This window comes from Lipophrys pholis (assembly GCF_963383615.2).
Source record: "Lipophrys pholis genome assembly, chromosome: 9".
Lineage (NCBI taxonomy): Eukaryota > Metazoa > Chordata > Actinopteri > Blenniiformes > Blenniidae > Lipophrys > Lipophrys pholis.
The window spans coordinates 28,038,145-28,062,137 of NC_137639.1; the positions used below are offsets into that span (position 1 = coordinate 28,038,145).

At 43.6% G+C, this 23,993-nt stretch overlaps 1 protein-coding gene across 1 annotated transcript; it reads right to left on the reverse strand.

The window, feature by feature from the left end:
* Positions 1-1,592: 1,592 nt before the first annotated feature.
* LOC308114444 (soluble guanylate cyclase 88E-like) lies at positions 1,593-14,692 on the reverse strand (the record flags this gene model as incomplete). The annotated part of the gene is made up of 16 exons (XM_080471317.1): positions 1,593-1,971; positions 3,989-4,104; positions 4,221-4,310; positions 4,756-4,865; positions 6,053-6,209; positions 7,096-7,242; positions 7,493-7,639; positions 7,975-8,104; positions 8,664-8,784; positions 9,039-9,167; positions 10,285-10,429; positions 10,519-10,776; positions 11,972-12,063; positions 12,650-12,824; positions 14,053-14,185; positions 14,565-14,692. 16 exons carry the CDS (start codon positions 14,690-14,692, stop codon positions 1,593-1,595), a joined length of 2,457 nt encoding a protein of 818 aa, XP_080327443.1.
* Between the last annotated feature and the right edge of the window lie 9,301 nt (positions 14,693-23,993).

A 23,993-nucleotide genomic window follows, 5' to 3' on the forward strand; every position in this document is an offset into this window, starting at 1 on the left:
TTTTCATAGGGAGTGACGAGGATGGACGCGAAGTTCAGGTCGGGAAGTTTAGGTATTAAGACGTTCTGGACACGTGCAGAGAAGAGATAGCGGATATATTGGACAAAGTGGTGACGGTGGAGCTGCCAGGCAGGAGGACGAGAGGACAAACCTCAGGGAAGATTCATGGAGATGGTTGGTTGGGGAAAGTCAGAGGAGGAAAGATGAAGTGCTCGATATGTTTTCACAGCTACACAACAAAGGGAGTTGAAAAATATACATACGCTGGTAATATTTCTAATAATGTAACAAAATTCCTGTGTTTTGTGGAACTGACTTTAGGGATGCACCGATAATACTTTAAGTACTAACCTTTAGTTACTTGCCGATTCCGAGTACCAATATGAGTACTTATTAGACACCATAAAGCCTAATTTACACACTTTAATCACATTTTGCATGTAGCATCGCTGGTGGTTAAGCCATAGATATAAAACACTTAGATGACGACTCGTTGTCGTCGTCGTGTAAATGGGGCCGTATTCTATTTCATTCTTTAACATTGGTTTTTGGTGTCGATCGGGCCTCAGGAACATAATTTCATACAAGGATGTGTAAAAATGTGTCATGGTATGACAATAAAAAAAACCTTAAATCCTTGAAATGTAAAGAAAAATATTTTATCTGTAACTGTCAAGTCAGAATGTTTTTTGTTTTTTGTTTTTTCATGGAAAGCAAAATGACAGAATCATGGCTGTATATACAGTTTTATATAAACACCATCATACAGTGCAACAAATATAGTTACATGCAGAAACTCTGTAAGGCCATGCTGTAAACATCTAGGCAACAAAATGTCTACTGAATTTACCATGCAACTAGTTTCAACAAGATTACAAACAACCTCTCATGACGATGTCCGCTCTCAGTGAAATAAATGACATATCTGTTTATGTGGAGGCTTGTAGAAAAAAAAGAAAAGTAAAATGACTTATGCTAATGAACCTGTTTTCCCACAGCAGCTTGTATTTTGTCATTACACATTTAAATGCGACACAGTAACAGCAGTAATTTGATGAGTCCACAGATGTGAAAGAAAAAAAAGACTCCTTCTTATTTGTTATTGGCGGTCGTACAGTGTTTCTCTGATTTCCTCTGGGTGTGCCACGGATGTATAGAGGATGTTGCACTTCCTTATTTTTCAACCGCTAACATTTAAATTGTGAAAGCTGAGACACTGAAACTTCAGCGTGTCAGGTGGTACTCTAACCAATCTAAACTTCCTTTCCTCGTTTTCTTTTCTTTGCCCGACAGCTGCAGTGAACGGAGGCAATTGGTGAAACAACTGAACAATGTAGAGTCCGTTCCAGAACACAGTGTCCACTAACTGTTTACCTGATTACAAGTGAAAATGTTTGAAAGCAGTTTTCAGTTTTTTTGTTTTTTTTGGGGGGTCTTTGAGCGTCACACAAGCCGATACAAGCTCCTCCCACAACTCTGAACATGACATTCCAAAAATAATTACCCCCCCCCCCCCCCCCGATTAAACCTCAACGTTATTCTCAGAATCACACATGGATTTGTCTCGTAATCTCACACGGGTAGGGCCCGGCTCACAGGATGGAGCAGGAGGCGCTGCGCATGGGCAGGTTGGTGGGCAGCTTGACGTACTGCTGTCTGAAGCTGTGTCTCTTGCTGTTGAGGAACGGACCCGGGTTTTCCAGCTCGTCGGCCGGCGACACGGACTCCGGATTTGCGTTTCCCTCGGGCACCTCCAGCTTGTTCCCCTTGTTGTTCTTAGTCTTTTTGGCTTTGTCCTTCTCCTGAGGCTCGATGGGGATGGTGGGGAGCTCGTTGGTGGCCTCCGGCGTGGGCACGGTGTCCGGGGGCAAGTCGCTCGGGCTCGGCTTCCCCTCTGCCTGCTCCTCCCCGCCGCCGCCGCCGGCGATGTTGAGGTTGGAGGCCATGCGCTTGGCGTTGGTGCTTGTGGAACTAGTGCAATTGTACATTCATAGTAAGTTTAAAAAAGAAACAGTCACACTGATAATCAAAATAACTGGATTATTTCTTTGGAGGACTGTCGTCTTGTATCGCTTGAGTAAGCAAATTAATGGCTATTTGGAGTTATGCAATATAATTTCACAACTAAATCAATACTTTGTATAAAACCTTTCAATGGACCAAATGATGTTTCACAGTTTAATACATGCTTAAAATGTTTACTCTGAGCCTTAAAGTATTTAAATGTCAAAATTGTAGGAAAAGCCTACTTAAGAGATCATCTGATGAAGGGTAAAATCTATTTAAATTGAAATTAGTTGTACTTTTAAAGAAACTAGATTGGCAGTAGCCTTCAAACCTGACTATTTCTGATGTGTGACTTGTGCATATATATTTATTTTAGGTTTATGTTGTAAGTTTGTCACAATTTCTAAATGACGTTAAAAAATTTTTTTTTAAATCCAAATACCACTAAACAGATCACTTATCTAACAAAGGGTTAAAATGGCCGGCTATTTCTAACATTGAGAAGAAGTTTGCCTGTTCTCCCTTTGCTTAGCAATTATTTTATTTCTGGGCATTTTGGCTTCCTTCCTCCCTTCCACCATTTCTTGGCGGGGATCCATATACAGAATGGGTGGATGCAAAGTGTTTAGGCCTGACGTCGGTCTGATTGAAGACCTGTTAAGATTAGCAACTGTGCGAACAGTCTGCTGCACATTTAAATGTCCACCCCCTCCTGCCACCAGCCGTCAGACGGCAGTCCGCCTCCCTACAGACGTCCTCAAACTGCAGCTTTAAAAAAAAAAAAAAAAAACCTTGTGTGAAGTGAAGAGACTCATTTTTGGTACTTTTGTCTATGAAATATATACAAGGTAGCGTGTATGAGAAACGACGCTGCGTAGCTGCTCTACTGAAGTTACGTATAACCACATCACCTCGAGCTTTTTACACTAACCTGGAACAAATAATGGCTGTTGATGGCGGTGCCACCGAGCGACACTCAGGCAAGTTTGACATTTTTTTCGCTTTTATCCGACCCGATATGAGAAGATAACCCATCACAACACCTATCTTGCAAGGTTTGCTTTCCCATGACTTAGGCCTCGTTTACACAGCGGTACAAGTGAAAATGGATCTTTTTTGCGTTTTAGTTTCAGTTTCACGTTTACACGACAGCAGTTTAGAAATGATGTCCGTTTACATGGAAACGGCTACAAAACCCTGAAAATGGTGTAGGGAGCATGTTGGTGCCACTAGTGGGTGCTGTTGTTTTTGTGATGAAACCACACACACACGGGCAGAGAACAATACACTATAAGTTAAACAATGGGAGTACACGGAAATTCGTAAGGACAGACGATGAAGTTGGTAGTTTTATAGTCGAAAGTCGACGTAATAACAATCCAAGTCCCAGGAGAATATGGACTGGCGGTCATGACACTCTGGAGGCAAATGTTGTTTACTACTGAGCATGTGCAGCATTTCAGAGAAGTTTTATTTTCACTTGTTTCCACGGAGATGGAGTCGGATCGCTGTCGAAACGTTCCAAATTGGAGGCCTTTTTATTTTTTTAAACTTTCATTTCAGTGACGCACTTTTGTTTTCGCTTGTAAACCTTAGTTGAAGGTAATGACTTCAGGACTTGATGGAATATGTATAGGTGTTATTTAAAATCTAATATTATAGTTGAAAATTGTGATTAAAGGCTTTGAATAATATCTGTCTAAAATACTATAAATTGTGCTTCATTTTGACTTCAGTACTTCCTTTTTGCTCGAGCCAACAACTCTTAATTGTATTTTTTTGGCTCGGAAAAAGAAAATTAGCCACCTCGTTTGTTATTTTCTTTTCTTTTTTTCCAAAGGAGCAACCTAAACCTCTTCAGCGATTCGTCCAGCTTGCTGGCTGTCTGGTTGCAAAGGGTAATGAGCACATCTCCGACTGACTCAACAGGGGGGCATCAGAGGAGGAGTGATTCTTCTGGCCGGCCCGCCGCTCTACTCACCCATTAGAGCTCTTGTCCTCTTCTTTCTGTTCACTGCTGTAGCGCAACTCTGCTGGAGTCTTGAACGATAGATCTTTCTTTCCCTTCAGCCAGTAGGTCTTCATGTAGCCTTTTCCCTGAGAGGCGTGAGCACGTTTTCATGTTACAGCAAGCGGAATCGTGTAAAGTATTAATCCCCATCAGACAGAACAAGACTAGTAAGGAGACCTTCATGTCTTTGGCGTCCGCTCACCTTCACAAAGATCTTCCCCCTCTCCTCGATGATGTAGGGCTCATGCTCCAAGTGGTCTTTAGTGGTCTGACTGATGTGTATCTGCATGCCCTGCTCAGACGGACGGACAACATTAATCTGAAGCCAAGCATTGAAACATGAGGCCATAAAAAAACATTTAGCTCACTCCACTGCAAGATGAGAGTTTAATGGCGAGAGCTTTCTCGCCGAATGGGAACGCATGACGAGGAAATTAATCCTATAAAAACTGCTTCCCTTTTAATTTATGCTGTTTTCATCACAGTGCGCACGGTACACAACACGGAGTCAGCTTCTATCGCTGTAAGTAATGAAAAGCAAATGAAGTGATCGGCCTGTTGCATCAGCTAAAAAGCAGCAACGCACTCCGGCACCATTAAACAGAAAATGGTTTTCTATTATAATCTAAGTGAATTTCACTGAGGGAAGTCGTGAAGGTTGTTATTTGTCCTGTTGCTGCAGGTTATTTAGCGCTTTGTGCACGGTGGGAGGCCATTAACAATGTTGGCGTAGTCACCACTCCGTTGCTCTCCATCCTCGAGGCTGTGTTCACAGTGTCGCCAAACAGACAGTAGCGAGGCATTTTCAGACCCACGACGCCGGCCACCACCATCCCCGAGTGAATACCTTTCGGACGAGAGACAGAGAACCAGTAATGAGGTGATGAGCTCAGAAAGTGTCTTAATCAAAACACAAAAAAAGTTCCTCTTTTGTCATTTCTATTCATAATTTCTCAAAACTGTGGAGATAGAATGTCATTTATTCATATCGTATTTTACATTGCAGTCGAGTGAAAGACGTTGTGAAGTGTTTTTTTTTTTTTTTGTGTGTTAGAACATTTTTGAAAAAGATGTCTTGTTTTAAGGAAACAGCATAAAAGCTGAAAACAAAGTAGTTGGCATGTCGGGCCACTAGTGGGTGCTGTTGGTTATTTTCAGAATGAAACCACACACACACACACACATGCAGCAGAGCGCAACATGCTACAAACATCAACAGTGGGAGAACACGGACAGTCGTGTGGACAGACGACCAAGTTGGATTGTTTTTACAGCGACTGTCAAAATAAAATCATTTAAATTGCATTTACCTCCGTTTCCACGGAGTTGGATCATTTTTCAAAAGTTCCACCTTGGAGGCCGTTTTGAAAAAGCTAAACTGTTTGACTCTCGCGCTCTTGACCAGCGCCGGCAGTTTACAGAATAAATCAGTAGATGTTCAGAGCTTCATCACTTACTGGGGCTGATGGACTCTAATGCCTCACTGTGAAATTTATGCTTTTATCACCGACCGTGTAAAAACCACATAAAGCAGATGTTCTCTTGCCAGTAATGTTCCATCAGTCATGTGGTTTTTAATTTGCTTGTAATAATAATAATAAAAACAAACAATTTGGTTGTAATATTCACAGCCTCTGTTCAAGCATGCTCAAGTTCTAATAATAGTTTAGTACATTCTGAAACCCAGAGGATGACATAAACATAACGGCAACAACTCTGTTTCCTTCAAAGTGGTGTGTTTCAGAGCAGCGACCCCTTGTGGCCATCTCCCGCCTGTCTTCGCTTTACATCATAAGGGTCCTCTGCTCAAGAAAATACTTTTTTCTTGTATCACTTGGGATTTTTTTTTAACTGACGGCAGAAGAGTGTTTGACTCGATCAAAGGCTTTAACCTGAACTCTGTGAAGTGGATGGTTCAAACCGCTGTATTTCAATCCAGCTGTGCAGCGCCGCCGAAACCCTCTGAACAGTGGAAAAACACCCAAAACATTAAAACAACGCGGCTGTTTCCGTCACGCCGCTATACGCTCTCACCAACTCTGATCTGGATGTTGTCCCCGGTGGACGGGTCCTTCAGGTGGTCGATGGAGCTCAGCATGTCCAGGGCCATGTCGCAGATATGATGCGCATGGAAGGTGGTTTTGTTGGGCACGCCGGCCACCACCATGTAGGCGTCCCGGATCGTCTCGACCTGCACAGACCAAACATTTCGACTTATTATCTGCATATCAAAACGTGTCGTTTTAAAAATATGTTCCGTCCTATATGCATTTATGATCTTCTCTCTACCGACTCACATATGAGCGGTGGAACGATTTGCTCTGCTGCACGTGCACCGTGCAAGCTGTGTTTCGGAAAAGTTGCATTTTCCAGAGACGAGTGTTTTCAAAAGGTTGTGCTTTCAGTGACCGTTGTCATGTGAACAGAAACCTGTTTCTGCTGCATATTTATTGAATTATTAATGGTCTCGCGCTTTGTGAGTACAATCGGCAGGAAATAAATGAAACTACTCAGTCACTGGACTCTTTTGAAGAGTTGCTTACTGACTTGGAAACTGACACGTCTGTCTGCAGAGATTTTGAATAACAGACATAAGCAAATTTTCTTTTTTCTTCTTTTTTTTTTAAATGTTTTTACATTTTCCTTATATGGTTTATGTGTTTTAGGTGCTTGTTTTGCATGAAACTTCAATGTACTGCTGGCTGTCTTAAAAATAGCTTTTTAATCTCAAGATATTTTGGGGGGTAAAATAAATGTTAAATGAATAAATAAATAAATTGGATATTTCCCAGTTTATATCAATAGATGACATATGTGTTTTCTCATACTGTGGACTTTTTGCTGTTCAGTTCTGGTTCTCTGTGTCGTTTCATGCGTTCAAACACTGTGACTTACTTCATCACAAAATTTTCTTTGTGAGCCAGTTTGGAAAATCATGTTTTTACGTCCCTGCTCTTACGGAACAAATCAGAAATGTAACGATAATCATTACTGAACATGCAGTTGAACTATATTAAAATTGCATGTCAAACACATCCTGCAACGTGAAACGCCACACGGCGCCATCTCGGACCGACCTTGTAGACGTTGTGCTTTTCACTGAGGGTGTCGAAGACGATGTAGATCTCGTTCAGCATGTCCACCACCTGCATGGGTGTGATGTGGATGCAGATCTCGTTGAATTTCACCACGTCGCTGAACAGGATGGTCACGTCCGGGAAGACCTGGCGAGCATAGACACGCGCGCTGAAACACCGGCGCGCTCAGCGGTCATTGTTCTGCAGGTGGCGTCATGACCTCTGTCCTTCAACATTGCTTTAGATGCAAGGTGTGCTCTGGTCATATTGTCCTATTAACTAAGATGGCACAAATTTACAAGCGTAAAACAACCGTTGACCTCGATGTAGCACATCCCCGTTTTCACATTTTGTGGGTATTTGTTGTCCTTGTTTCCAGAAAGCAGTCTCTTTGTACCTGGCATGTCTCCAAAGCAGTGATTCCCTTCCTGAGGCGGTCGGCCACAGCTTTAGGGATCATGGCGTACAGCAAGGAGTCGCCCCTCTTCTTCTCTTCATCCAGCTTCTTAATAATTTCCTGCAGCTGAGCATATTTTTGTTGCTCCTGGAGGATCAGAAGCGGGACACATGAGTCTACAGTTACAGTCTCACCTCGGCTAAAGCTCAAAAAATCCCTCTTTGCCTCCTCTAATCCTCCTAATCCACACCTCTCCTGCATGACTGAAGTGGATTTAATGGGTGAAATCAATAGGCTGGCAGAAGCTTTCACCTGGACTCACCTGGTCAGGTTGCTTCATACTCCCTCAAAATAAGTTCTGCTATAGTGACGTGACACTTTTAAGGTCATAAAAACCATCTTCAAACTTAGTTTTGTGTAAATGTTTACGTCACGCTGAACTCCGGCCTGCTTTGACGGAATATTCGAGGCTTCCTGTTCACCTGATCGAGGGCCAGCTGCAGCTCGGCCGACTGCTGAGTCCCAGCCAGAATCAGCTCCCTGCTGGAGTCGTGCAGATTCAGGTCGTTCACGTAGACGCCCATTTTTATCATGTCCTCCACAGTCTCTATACTGCAACACACGAAATCACAGGTTTTCATCAAAATATTGACGCGTTATGAAGTGAGGTGTCAGTGTTTTGAGGGCCAGAGTAGAATACCAGTCAGCAGAATTGCACTTAACTGCTGTCCTTCGACAAAAAAAATAACACCAACTCATCTATTACAGCAATCCACAGCTTTGACAGCTTTATGGGATTTCTTTATTCTACTTCAACACATTTTCTGCACTCTTTGTTTCTGCTTGTTTGTTTGGGAAACGGAGACAGGGTTTTTTATTTTTTTTTGTTTTTTTAAAGTGGCTTTTCTACTCGTTTCCATACAGATGGATTGGGACCGTTTTCAAAAAGTTGCGTCTTCCTCCCGTTACCATGTAGACGTTGTAGGAGCGTTTTTCAGAACGTAGTAACGCTACCTTTTTGAAACCACTGGACGAAGGAAATTACGTAATTTTGTTAGGCAAGACCCTGGAGCGCCAAACGTTCTCCTTGTTCTTATGGAGGCTGAATCGGCCTTTAGACTATCTGTAGCATGTCGTGACGTTAACATCCGGCAGGAGGCTGTGATCTTACATCGGCGTCCCCAGGAAGATGAGCGAGTCCCACTGGGGGACGTACTTCATCTGGCCCTTCAGGTGCAGAGGCTTCTTCGGGGGCTCCCGCATATCCTCGAAGATGGTTTCGCTGCACTTCCCTGAAGACCGTAGAGGAGGCGTTTCAGGATCTCTGACACAGTCAACAAGCTTTTGGGCTTCAGTCACATTTCATAAAATGATTGTTAAAAGACAGCCAGAAAGACGTTGGTCGTTTGACCTTTATAGACAGTTTATATCCAAACATGTCCCAAAAAAGCTGCAAGGTATTTTTTTTCATTTTCTTAGAAAAAAAACAACAACTCAGTTCTTAACAAATGTTACTGGAAGTGCTTGACGTGTAAAAGGTTCTGACCAGTGACAGTCTGGAAAGCCAGCAGCTCGATGTCCTCGCCTCCGGCGTTGGCAGAGCTGTTGTACTGGGTGAGCGCGCTGCTGTACTCTTGGTCCGTGCCCTTCATCTCCTCCGCTGGTTTTTGCTCTGCTGGGGAGAAGATCCACATTAACACTGGAGGAGGAGATTAGATGACCAGATGAGCCGGGGACGGGCTTAGGGTGCGAGTTAAGAAGGGCACAAGGATGTGAAGTGGGCGCCGTGAATTTCAATCGCGTATTCAGGCAGCAGCAGAGTTGCTCCGGACCACAAGAGATTAGGATAGGAGGTTTGTAATTACATCCCAAGCAATATGCTTCAAGTTATTTACTTCTAAAACTCTCATGTATTGTCACAAAATTCTGAAAAATACGCCTAGGCTAGTTTGCTTAGTGATGCACTGATACCACTTTTTTAAAGGGCGAGTCCAAGAATGACCAACCTTCAGCCGAGCCCAAGTACAGTTATGAGTACTTATTAAATACCATTAAGTGTCATTTGTACTTCATATGCAGATGGTACGCAAAGGCTATGGGTTGTCGCGAGCCGCCTCCACGCAGCTTCTGCGTCAACGCTACGTCACTTCAACAGCCTTGAAGGCTCCAGTAAAAGACTGCATATATAGTACGCGTAGTGCAGTGCGTAGCATCTATCTACGCACTGTGCTAGGTGTACTGTAGACTGTGGACCGAGCTTTCGTGACGCCACACGCTCCAGCTCACTGCTAATCACTCAGTTTAATCATGTTTAGCATGTAACACCCCGAAACTCTTTAGCATGTAGCATGTAGCATGTGGCATGTAGCAGACCAGTTAAACTACTGAGCAACTTATCTTTCTCCTTCTCTTGATATTTTGTCAGAACATGATTTACAGTTTGTCTTACTTTTGTCATTCTCAATAATATTAAAAGATTTCCAGACATCGCTCGTCCTCTCTAGCGTACCTGACGCATGATGTCAAAAAAATACTCGCTGGGTATTGTATCTGGGATTTTTCCCCCGAGTACGACTTCTTGAACCTGACACTATCCTTTGCACTGAGAAGGCAGTGTTTTTTGAGGTGTTGTCAGACAGTAATGTTATGATGAATTCATAAATATTAGATTTTGCTCTATCCAGACACCTCTGGTGATTTGATTTTATGATCCCATCCATTTGAAATGAACCCGGTTTATACATTATGAATTTGACATGGGAAACTAAAGATTGAAACGGGGAGTGCGGTACCCTTTTCTTCTTCCCTCTTTGCTTTCTCGTTCTCTTCCTTTTCGTCCGGCTCCTCCTTGTTCAGTTTGGGGATGTTGACCCTCTGCTTGCTCTCCACCACGGCTCTAGACACCAGCTCAAACACGTTGTTCAAATGGGTGTAGATCTGTAAACAGAAGAGGCATCGACAGAGCAGTCGGCAAGGGCAGGTTTTCCGATCTTGAATCTAACGTATCCGTACGGCTGCGGACTCACGTTGTCCCAGCTGAACTCCAGCATGGGCCTGACCAGAGTGAACTCTTCGTTGACCTTCTTTCCCTGGAGGTCGGAGAAGACCTCCTTGAGGCCGTCGCCGATGCGGTACATCGTCATGTCGCGGCGGAAGATGACGCTGAACGGGAACATGTCGAAGAAGATGCCTCGCTTCATCGGCAGCTTTTCGTAGCTCGGCGCCGTCTTCTGCTGCGGCATGCGGTGTTTGAAGGCTGCGTTGTCGAAATTCATCTTGTAAACCTGGAGCAGGAGACGGAGACCTCTGAATACAGTTCATGGGTTTGTGATTGTCTTTAAATATTTATATATGTACATATATTGAATTTTATAATTTCAGTTAAAAGGTGCTCATATCCAACGCAGCTTTAATAACAAACTCAATGAATGCAATCTTTTGAAAATCAAGCCTGACTAAGGGCCAGTTTACACGACACAGTGAAAGTGAAAAGTGAAAACTTTCCTCGCATTTTGGTTGTACGTTTCCACGACAACGGTGCTCGGAGTCACTGAAAACACAACTTTTTGGAAGTAACTCCCAAGGTGGGACTTTTCGCAAACCTTTCGAAAACACCCTGTCTCCATGGAAACTCAGGGAAATGCAACTTTTTGAAAATGTTCCAACTCTGTTTCCATGGAAACGTTGGAAAAAGTAACTTTTCTGAAATGCTGCTCTTGCACATGTGCACAACAGCCGTAGGAACGATTTCTTCTGCACATGCTCAGTAGATGTACAATTAAACAATGTTTGCCGAAGCGTGATGTTCTAGAAGCAACTTGACCAACATAAAGGTCCCAGTCGGTTTAAAACGGGAACTTTGTGGTCTTTAAAAGATTTAACAATGCAGTCTGCGGAGGTTTCATATAATATTTATAAAGTGTATTTCTGGTATAAATATTTATAGTATGATACCAATAATATTGGTTAAGTCTGGTGGAAAAAAAAGCAAAAACTGCTCAAAACGTTTTGAGACTAAGGTAACTTGTGGAGAGTATTGACAAGTATTTTGGTGTGTTCAATGTTTTACTCTTTATTGAATGTATTTTAAGTGCTCTTAGTTAATTCGAAGCACAGCCAAAGACCTGCATTGACATTCAGATGCAGTGAGTTCACAGGCTCTGAAATGAAATGCATTGACTTGTTTTTCTGGAGCCGCGGGGTGATAGCGGTGGCAGCTGCTCCATCACACCAGTACAGGTACACAGGGTTGCATATTTCATTTTTGTTCTCTTGTAAATTTGACTTTACCCAGAGCCCCATCCCAATAAACACTTATCGCCGTCCAATAAACACTTGCGCTCCGAGTGTAAACAAGATCTCTGCCTGTCATCTCCACCGAGGTGATGGAATCATTTCGATGCTGATTGAGCCAAAGCGGGGGTCAAGGTGACCCGCTCCGAGGCGGGAGTGACTCTTGATCAAAGTCTGAGTACGTACCACATACGTCATCTTCTCGGTTTCCTCCTTGGACAGGATTTCCACTTCGATATCTGTGTTGTAAAATTGCCGTCCCACTTGAGAGAGCTGCCCTGTAGGATCCAATAACACACACACTGGTCACAGAGGTCAATTTAGAGGAGATTTGGTCAGAATGGGCTTGTGTAAGCTTCATGAGCGATTTATAATGCCACATTGGCGTTTTATTCTGTTTTACTTGGAGTGTGACTGATAAGATTATGCTGCTCCGGCCGCTGTGTACACACAAGCAGATTACTTTTTCAATCCTTCATATCACACAGAAGTTGCATTCCAAATGTCCTTCGGGCTCTTTAAGATTTTATTCAGAAATATTGAAGAGAAAAATAAACTGTTAACGTAGGGCAGGGGTGTCAAACATAAGGCCTGTGGGCCAAAACTGGTCCGCAAGAGGCTCTAATCCGACCGCCAAACCAAATGGTCGAAAAAAGACTGCTAATGAAGCGTGCTTTCAAACATTTGTTGAGCAGACGGCGCCATCTAGTGGCTTCAGAAAATGAAGACAGTGGTTCATGAAGCTTCATTTGGCCATCACTGGCGAGAGCAACACTACAGTGAGACCTGATGACGGGGGGGTCACACGCTAGGTGCCCCCCCCCCCCCCCCCCCCCCCCCCCCCCGGGACGTGTGTCTCATTACCTTTGACGAACTGCGTGAAGCCCTTGCGGGTGCTGCGGTAGTGCAGCGTGAGGCTCGTCTCACACTCCTCCTCCACGCAGAAGCTCGGCGGCTGCACTTTGGGGAAGGAGAAACGAAAGTACTCGTGCAGGTTGTCCAGCTCATTGATGAAGTCGCGCACATTTCGGCCCAACACCTGCATATGTGGGGGGGGGGGGGTCAATAATGTTGTTGCCGTTAGAAGGCAAATTTACTTCTACAGCAGCATCCAGACAGAAATTCACAGTACTTTATAAAGAAATAAAGGACATACTTTAAAACAACGGAATTAAGGGAGGCATACGAAAAGTGAAAAATGGAATGAGTGCTGACAACAATGTTTCCTCCAGAGTGTCATGACTCAATATTCTCCTGGGACTTTTATTTTGACAGTCACCGAAATAACAATCCAACTTGGTCGTCTGTCCATACTAACGTCCGTGTACTCCCATTGTTAATGTTCTCTGCTGCATGAGTGTGTGGGTTCAATACAAAAACAAACAGCAACCCCTAGTGGCCTGGTATGCTGACTACATCGTTTTCAAAATCTTGCGGTGTAAATGCAAAACCTTTATGAAACTAAAGCCCAAAAATGATGCGTCTTTATTTGAAACACAGTATAAATGGGGTCTCGGTAAACCTCCTGAGGATCTCAGGAGTTCTGGCAGTTTCATATTCTACAAGTAAATCAATGAGATTAGAAACAAAAACAAAAAACAAAACTGTTTCCAGTCCAGAAACAGTGGATATTCATGTTTGTAACAAATTCTCAAAAAGGAAAAACATGAAAATTAAGTAAAAACTGGATGAAATGTTAATTAAAACAATAAGATTTTGTTCAATCTTGTATATATTGTTGGTGAAAGTTTACATGATCCCTGTACCATATTTATAAACAATTGAAGGAACCTTGTATCAATGGTTTGAAGAAAAGAGTTAAAATCATTGAAAGGGTAAATTATGTGTAATGGTGGAAGCCGAGATTGACATGAATCTTTGACGCCCCCTGGTGGGGAGTCACTGGTCTAAAGGAGCAATGTGTAAGCAACTTTTGTGAATATGAGCACAGTCTTTCATTATATTCCACTGGGAAATAGTGAAATCTGTGTTCACACCTCCAGTGTTCATCCTCAGCCTCAACATCGCAGTAATAATAGATTCTCTATATGCAGGAAGGTTTTTGTTTTTGCTATTACTCGGGAAATGTTTGAAACATTGTTTATATTCTAGAGGCAACGAAATTTACTTTTACTGTTTATATATATGTATAATGAACACCCAAATCAGTTTTAGTCCCCGATGTGCCGGACGATGTTTTATAGATATAATAACAGTCGATATGAGAACATGTTCATGTGTTGAGGTGGTGAAGGAGTGAAGGTCACCTTCAGGATTCGTTCGTATCCGTAGTTTCCAATTCTTTTCACCATATAAACCCCGAAGGCGTACATGAGCTCGTCGTGGGTCTTCCCCAGGACTTCGCCCGCCGCCTTCGCCAGCCGCAGGATCAGGTTGTCACTGCCGAGGACAAAGAGAAGATTACTGTGAATGCAAGGGTTGAATTGGGCTTTAATACAGTGCAAAAAAACTACCTAGATATTCTATGAAATATTTAGAATTCTTTATATTCTAAACCCAAATCATTGTAAACACAGGCCGGGCTGTGTTAGATATCTACGTCCTTGTGGGTACATTGGGTGAAAAGTCATAAACAATCCAGGTCTGCCGCAGACTAAATATTTTGAATTCTAACTTCTTTTATTTTGTTCAGATTTCTGAGTGCAGAAGCAAAACATGTATCCGTACACGAGGTTACTCCTTCTGGTGAGTCAAACAAACAAACAAAAAAAAACACTGGTCCCGGCATTGTGTCAATATTTCATTAAAAACATCGTACTTGTACATCTGATGCCTGACGAACTTGAGGTGCGGTATCTCCGCCCGGTTCTCGATCAGCCGCCACACATCCTCTCCGTAGGACTCGTTGATGTAATCGTTCACTGCTTCTAGATACAGCCCGTACATCTTCAGAGGTTGGGGAACCTCCAGACTGCCGCCCAATAAACTGCTCAGCTGAAAAGAGACCAGGTGGGGCGAGCGCACGTCCAAAAGTACCGACTCTTATCCGATCAGTAGTTTGAAATATCACATGCCATAAATCTTCGAAAACACAATCTTCCAAGAGACTACAGATTCCTGGCAAAGTCTTCTCATCAGATTAGAGCGAGCTAATCACAAGGTAGATGTACAATTTGTATTCCATCCACATGCAGCGAGGAACACGGATAAATATCTTTTTAACCTGTATCGCACGCAGCCTCATAAATTTAAATATCCTCCCCAGACTCCAGCTTTAGACAGAGAGTACCGTCTTCTGTTACTGCTGACTGGAGGTTTTTGTTTTTTTTTGCTCAGTGAAAATTCAAGCTGGAGGAGAAATCAAGCTGCTCATAATGTGCTTAACTCCTCAGTTCCCTGCAATGAAACTCTACAATATTTGCCTAAAAGGTTAATGGAAGCGCACAAAGGTGTAAAGAGGAGTCTCCTTACCTGCCTTATCCAGGCTCCAACTGTGCCAGCCTGCGCCGCGGCGTCGCTCCCCGCTGAGAGTTTCCACCTGCAGCTGACAGGTACGCTCTCCCCCTGACACTTGCTTGTCAGGTCAACAGGTGACCCGAGCTAAAATAGAAGCGCCAAGGCGTGTTTGTGGCAGGTAGCAAAGAAAAATGTTCTTCATACTTTTTGCTGCAAATGTTTCAAGAGCTCGCTTGTAGGGAGGAAGTCTGTGGCTGCTGTGTCTGGGATTCCCTCAAGGAAGATGTTTATTTTCAAGTGAAAACACATCAGGGTTTGTTTTGTTTTTTTCCCACTTTTGTTTCGGAAATGTTTAATGTTTGCACTTCAACGTTCTGAAAACGATGCCTGTTTACATGGCAGAAACACTGAAAATGATGTCGTTAGCATGTCAGGCCACGAGCTGGCGCTGTTGTTTGTTTATGTAATGAAACCGCACACACATGCTGCAGAGAATAAGAATGGGAGTACAGGGACATTCATAGACGACCAAGTTGGATTGTTATGACAGTGACTGTCAAAATAAAACCACCAAGTCCCAGGACAATTTGCACTCTACTGAGCATGTGCAGAATAACTAGCTACCAATGCCATGATGTGGAGCAGCAGCTCTTCCAGCCCGAGTGTTTTCAGACATTTTTATTTTCAGTGGCTCCAAGTATCACCGTCTCGTAAACGAACACCCAAAACGCAACAGGAGTTTTTTTGTGTGTTCGCTTGAAATGTGTAAACCAACCGTCGGTGTCTGTCCCGTGTAAACCGGAGTGCACAATGTGAGGCTCATTATCAGAAATTAGCTTGTACTCATTTGGAACTACTCATTAGGGCTGCCAGGTTTCTTGACTAATTACTTGAATTTGCATAATTGCAGCCAGGTGCAGGTTGAACCGACAGACATTCTGTAGAAAACGACATCGTGAAGGTTTTCACATTGTTTGTTGCTGTGTGAAATGAAGTTGAGTGAATTTATTTGAAAAAATTTTTTTTTTAAAAAACACTACAAAAAAACATTTGGGCCTCTCTTTATTATCAACGAGACAATCATTAAAGCTCTGATAAACATTTCTGTTTCGACTTGTATCCAAGTGACAGTTTTGACCTGCAGGAATAAAACAGGTAATTCATGATTGTAATCGAACCAGGCACTTCTGGAAAAAGCTTTATTAAATGAGTAAAGAACTCTCAGATGGGTGAAACACACTTATGATTATCATTGAGTGTTTCCACTAGGGGGCACTGTTAGAACACGATTTGATTCGCTTGCTGGTGTCTGCACTCTTTCCACAGGGGGAAATTAGATTAAAAGTAAAAAGAAAAAAAAAGTGGTTCTGGCCTTTTAGTGAGGCCAGACAGGGAAGATCAGGCATTCTGTCATTTCATGACATTTGTGGCCTTTTATATCTGCCCTGCTTAGAAATGTACACACCTGACTCAAAGCATTATTTTCCTCCACAAAAGACCCAGTGTAGTCATGAACAAAGAAAAATGACTCAACTTTTCATTTTTTATATATGTATTAAAATCCTGACCCGGAAGGTTAGAGGGATAACAGCTATCATGTGGAGGTTTAATTAAGAAAACAGTATTAGGCTTCTTCATGCAGCCGCTGCTTCCCACTCGGCCACCAAAGAGGTGCCGACAGCTAACCTGTACTTCTCCCTCTGAGCGATAATGAGACACTCTCTGTTCCATTTCTTCTGCTCCCCCCCACCCCAACACACACACACTCTATTTCCCCCATCCTCCAAGCGTTCCCCTCCTTTTTTGCCCGCCTGTAATGGCCGTTAGTGCGACTTCGCCACACCGTGGCCTGGGAGGTCTGCTGCCGCCTCTTAGCCGGGGGAACAGAGGGAGATAACAATGTGCTGATGGTGCCAACCACAACTCCACACAGATGCTGTGGGCGGTTTCATTAAAGATGACATGACTCATTTTCTTCTCCTCCGCCAATATTACACCCTGCCTTCCTGCCTTCCTTCCCCACAAAGAGAGAGGTGTTGCTGCTTCAAAAAGGTGTCCATTCATGTCATTTTTCAAGCGCTAACAGGGAGCCAAGTAAAAAAAAAACAAAAAAACCCTCCCTCCCATTGTTTGATATGAACAACATGAGCACACACGCCTACTACACACTATAACAAATGGCCACGCGGCCCGCTTCGTTTCCCCGCCACACATACAGGTGGTATCCCTTTTCTTTCCAACCCATATACGTTTCCTTTCTGTCCTTGCTTGTTATCTGTCGGAGGAGTTATCGGGCTCAGCCAGCCTAACGGAGGGATGATCCGATCTCGGGGGAGAATCAGGGTCACCGCAGGAAGCCATGCATAGTCGGGGCCCATTCAGCCTCGGCTGCCTGCATCGTTTTTTATCCTGTCAGAGCATAAAAACACCAGGAAATGGAGGTGTTTACATGTTTTACGTGCTGCACATGTAAACATCCAATTTTTTGAAATTTGCATGATGTTCTGAAATACCTGAGTGTCTGGGGCGCCGCGGGATCCTGTGACATGTCAGCACCTTAAGACCACGCTTTCCTGAACGACGGCTGCGTGTGTCAAGGAAACGCCCCAGTTTTCATTTCCGCGCTTATATTAACACATTAAAGCGGCGTCTCTGCGAGAGGCGCACCAGGCGCCGCTCTCGCCGTGCAGCAGCTGCATCTGATCCAAGATTCAAATCTATTTTTCCACGTTTCACACTCACGAGCGAAATCCAGAGACGAGACCTGTTGTTGATCGCCGTACTGACGCCCTACCTGCAGGAACGCATAGCAGACAGCATCCATCATGGTTTCAATGTCTGTTGTAGTCATGAAAACTCATATGTTCACATTTTTAAATGGACTGCCTTGAATTCAAATGGCCACACTGGATAATAATCTGCTGGGATTTGGTAGTTTTATTTTGACAGTCACTGCAATAACAATCCAACTTGTCCGTGCACTTCCATTGTTAACGTTTATAGCGTATTGTTCTCTTTGTGTGTGGTTTCATTACAAAAACAAACAAACATGCTACCTTTGTTTTCACCGTTTCTGCCGTGACCATGTCAAAAATGATGCGTTTTCACTTGAAACGTCACGCAGACTATACCATGCAAAATAATCAGCTACTAGCATTACTAGTTTATCCACAGATGGTCGTGGAGTTACTGCGGTGTAATACTTTATCATGAGTCATTTTGAACATTTGGCATTTCTGGATTCAGTTTTTGTGTTGTTGCAGAACATCATCATGTAAAAGCTTATATTCCCGGTACGGAGAGTCGGCACGTGCTAGGTTCAGTATTGACGTAAAGAAAGAAACCTGCGATGAGGTATTGAAGTGTGTGTCAATACAGTCATTGATGGAAGCATGAGCACTTTGAAGCATCTTCACTTTGGGTCCCTGATCAAAAACTTTAACCTTCACCTCAAGACATCCGGAATCACTGGATCCACCTCGGTGACCGAGACGTGAGTCAGACCGTGTTGTTATTGCACCAACACCTGTTTGTTTACAACCAGCAGCCCCTTCAAAATGAAACTGTACACCTGATAACTGTCGCGGGGACTGTAACTACACTAAAGCTAAGGGATATGAAGCAAAATGGATATCTCTTTCTCCATGGAGGAGCTGTAACTGCTATAACTCGGTGGTTGTGTGCCTGATGGGAGTCTATCTGTAATCCTCGCTCTCCTATCTTTCAATACGCTCGCTCAGCACCGACCTCTCTATCCCTCCCACCAACTGCAGGAGGATATGCCACATTTCTCTGACAAAAAAAGAAAATCCCATGGTACCTTCCTCTTATTGGTTTTCCTGGAGACACAGCGGGAGCCGGGCTATAATGCTACGCTAGCTGAATGCTAACAATGCTGGGGCTTCTTATTGTGGTTTTATGCAGCGGCGGAGGGCCTCTATTGCTGTATTTATAGCTCCTCAGTGAGATCTTCCCCCTCGCTCCTCTCCTCCCTCTGCGCTCCTCTCTCTTCACTTCTTTTCACTTTCACCTGTCAGCGTCTCTATCTTTCCCCCGGTATCCTTTACTCCAGCTGCTCGCTTTATACTTCTCTGCTTTAGATCTCGATTAACTCCCTCCAGCCTCCCATCATTTCTTTATTTATTTTTTTAATGCAGCATTTTGGCAACATCAGTCCAGATTATTGCCGTGGCTCATCAAATGCCTGCACAGCTGTATCGTCCCTCCTCTGTCTCTCTGCACATTAGCCTAATTGAATCTTCCATCGCCGCTTACAAGCGTCTGATGCGGAGATGTGTGTTGTTCTCGCCGGTTCCACGCGGCACGGTGCGGTGAAGCTAATAGCACCTGACCGTAAGCCGCTCACTTGCACCTTTTCCTCTCGACAGGCCCTTTCAACTGAAATACGGTGCTCATTTAGCTCCTAAAATAGTGTCAAATGCTAACAAAGCCATATCTAAAAGTAGGAGATAGGAGCAGAAAGGTGTGTGTGTGTGTGTGTGTGTGTGTGTGTGTGTGTGTGTGTGTGTGTGTGTGTGTGTGTGTGTGTGTGTGTGTGTGTGTGTGTGTGTGTGTGTGTGTGTGTGTGTGTGTGTGTGTGTGTGTGTGTGTGTGTGTGTGTGTGTGTGTGTGTGTGTGTGTGTGTGTGTTTGGGGGTATGGATGTGGAGGGATGTGGGGAGTTTGCATGCTGTTAGGAAAAGAAAGGAAATTCAGAGTTCCACAGTCTGCATATAAATATTCTATTAACTTCAGCCGGCTCCATAACGGCACAGCAGTGCGGTTATGCATTCAGTGCCTGGAATCTGAAATGAAATTATTGTGGAGGTGGAGGTAGAGAAGGGAGGCAGCGGTGGTGAAATAGCCGTTTCCTTTCTTCCAATTTTCTCCTCTTTCCCTCTTTCACCCTCTCGCCTTATCACGGGTGACACTAATCCAATTTCAGCTCTGCTTGTGACAGCTCCAGCGTGGTTTTGTGTACCGATTCTACCCCCACCTGCCCGCCCGACCCCTCCACCCCCACCCCCCCTCCATCACCCGTCATGTGCACTTTCAGAGGTCACGTATTCCAGCACATGCCGACACATACACTTGTTGGTAAACACACAAAGAGAATGCAATTTTCTTTTCTTTTTTTTTTTTCCAATCACTCAGTCTGTCATTTATCAGACACCCGGTTGTTAAATAATACAAAAGCTGCTCAATCTGCCGTTTTTGTATTCAGTAGTCTTCTGGTCAGCAGTTATGTAAAGATTCAGTCTGAATTACCCTTCCCGGTTTTTCCCCTGCTAAGGTTTGAAGATCTGGAGCACAGCCTCGGCACGTCGGAGTTGACTTGAATTTCTTTTCGTCAGAACTTTAAAAGACTGTATAACTCAGGAAGAGCATATCTTCTCACAAATAATGACTCGGCTGCTCTCACCAATCCACAGACCTCATGGCTTATTGAAGAACTCAGTCTTTTAACCCCATTATTATACTTCAATAAAACAAAAAAACTTAAGTTTCAGTAATCGCTGAAAGTTTGAATAATTGTTAAAGTCAATCCGGAGTTGAGCTGTTTCTAAAGTCAGGGATTACTCTCACTTCTAAGAGTATTCCGTGGCTCCGTTGGTTGAGCGGTTGTCTCTCCATTTGAATGTTTCAGGTTTGATTCCCCACCTCTGCCTATTGACATATTGAAGTGTCCTTGAGCAAGACACCGAACCCCAAACTGCTGGATGGACTGGGCACCTTGCATTTCTCCATTTGTGTGTGCGAATGTGTGTGTTAATGGGTGAATGCGACGGCGTAAGGCGCTTTGGGGGTTGCTCAAGTGGTGAAAATATCATCCAATTATCATTTTGTGTTTTAGTTTAAACTGCCAATGGCCACAGTTGTATTTTTGCACCATTCATGTAACTGCTTTTGTGCCTTAAAGCAAACAAAACCTTCCAACCAGGTATTGCTCGACGACTTTGATTGTCTTTGTAAAGCCATTTTGTGAGTATTTCTCTTTGCTGTCTTTTATTTATTTTTTTTCACACTGCCAGCAGAACACATGGCAGCATTGCCTCAGTCTCTCGGGGCCACTGTTGGTGGAGAAATTAGTCTCTTTGCGGCATCTATGATGGATTTCACCCTGTTTGATTATTGGACCTCTGTGCAGAATTGTGAGATTAGAAATAAGCCCTGGGCTCTTTGATTCCAAGTGACTGACACCAAAGCCCGACTGTTGCCAACGATGGTTAAGAAATGGCATTGTCGTGGTTTGAAGGAGAGAAAAAGCATAATCCTTCAACATAACTGACCAGAAATGGAAGCTAGTAGGAATATACTTTAAAAGTCTAACTTATATGAAATGTTGATGATATTTGTTTGTTTTTAAAGTACTCTATCGTGGTGTCAAGTACTCTGTCCTGAAATCCATCTATTATAACCTTTTGGAATTCATCCAAAGGCTTAAAATAGAAATGATCCACGAATCACACTTTACTGAGAAATGCAGTACTTAAAGAAAAAAAAAAACACAAAACAACCGTATCTTTTTGAAAAAAAAAAAGAAACTGTTGTTGATGAGTTGGAAGATACATCATGCACTTAGTCCAAAGATTAGCTGCGACTTTACTAACTGCTGCAGAAAAAGGAGACTCTCCATTAATCTTTATGTGACAAATCCAACTGAGACGCAATTTCACAGGTTTTGTATCAACAAATTTAAAGTTGCCAAAAAGCATTTTTTTTCAAGCAATAAAAAGACAGTTTGGATTATTTATGGTCGAGCAGTTTGAGGCACTTATCGACAGTATGGACTGTAGATGGAAGGTCACCACGACCTTGGTTTGAGGAAGCAGGAAGCCGTGGACACGATAGCGAGCGTTCTGCAGGGATGGGTCTCTGCAACAAAGCAAATTTTAGTCACCTAAAAGAAAGCCCACTTAAAAAATCGATAGCAGTTCAAATGTACACTGTAATTAGGATATTGCCACGGTTTTATCTCGTCCACCGACGGCTCTTTCTGAAAAGAAACTGTATTGTTAGAACTTTTAGTTCAAGGCCACCAGACGCCATTGACAAAAATCGGCATTAACACCTGGCAGGACACTGGAGCTGCGGGAAAACCACTTAACTTGATTGGCTACTTTGTGACTTTGGTGTCACAACAACAAAGTGTGGCGGGGATTAAATCTAACGGTAAATAGCAACAACTGAACCCATGGAGGCAGCAGTGGACCAGCAACTTGTAAATGCAGCGTTTTCGTCGAAGGGATTTGACGGCTCCGATCAGTCACAGCGGGCTGGAGCTAATCTCTGCTGGCTGTGGACGGGAGGCAGGATAACATCATGGACAGGTCGCCAGGTGCACCAGGGAGGCAGATAATCACACATGATCAATGTAACAATCCCAGATTTGGATTGCGAGAATGGTGAATGGATTTCACTTATGGAGTGCTTTTCCACCGCTTGAGCGTTTCCCAAATCGCTTTTCACACACGCATTCGCACACCAGGGGAGGCGGCCGCCATAGCAAGGTGCGCAGTCCATCCATTGGGAGCCGTTTGGGGTTCAGTGTCTTCCTCAAAGACACTTCATGTGGGCAGGGGGAGATGGGGAATCGAACCGGCATCCGTTCCGATTGAGACACGGCCGCGTCATTGACACGGCAAGGATTTCAAGTGAAAACCCCAAATTTTGACTGTTTACACCACAATGCTGTCAGAGCCACTGAACACACAACTCCTTGAAAACGGCACCCAAGGTGGAACTTTTCGAAAATGCTCAAAATCCATCGATGTGTAAACAGGAAACTCTTTCTGGAATTGCTTGGGCTCAGAGTTGACGGCGGAAGTGCGGCCAAAGTAAGTACTTCTTATGTACATGCTCAGTCGCTGGACATAAAGAAAAACGTTTGCCTGTCATAAGTCCCAGTCCATATTCTCCTGGGACTTGGTAGTTTTATTTTGATAGTCACCGTAATAACAATCCTGTAATAACGATCCATACAGATGTCCATGGACTCGCCATTGTTAATCTTTGTAACATATTTTTCTCTGCATGCACGTGTGTGGCTTCATTACAAAAATGTAACTCACATCCCGGCATGCTCAGCGTTTCCATGGAAACTGACATTATTTTCAAAATGACACCGTGCAAACGTGACACTTTCTCTGAGACGAAAATGCAAAAACGATGCGTTTTCACTTGAAATGTCGTGTGAATGGGCGAAAAGTTAAACCAGAGGAAACATTCTTGCAAAATGAAAACATGCAAACTCCACACAGAAAGCAGATCTGCTGTTCAGCACCTGGACGCCGCTGTGCAGCTCGTAACTTCTTCCAGAATACTGGATTCAACATCGTTACCTGTTGGCTCTTATCAACTGCACGCAATATATCTTCCTACTCAACCACTCAACCTCAATCAACCCCACTTCAAATATCTGAACTATCGCTTTAAATCATCCCCGGGCTGGGCCTGCAACAGACGCTGCAGCTCTGTGTTGATTTCGCACCTTTATTGTGTTTTTAACAAGTAAGATTCATCGTAGTCGCCATGTAGGTGAAGTGAGGACGCGGCGGCTTGGAGGTGTGGGTCGGGTTGACGGATTTCATAATGGATAAATGGATGGTGATAATGGCTATCAGTTCTTAATTCATTTGCTCTTTTTATCTGTTTTCTGTCTGTGGGCTTTGACATTAACGGGCGTTTTATACGTAATTTACTGATCTGCCATCTGCCCACACTGATTTTTATGGGCCAAACAGCCCTCGCTGGACCCAATGAAACAAAAAGCACATAATTGTGGACTTTGT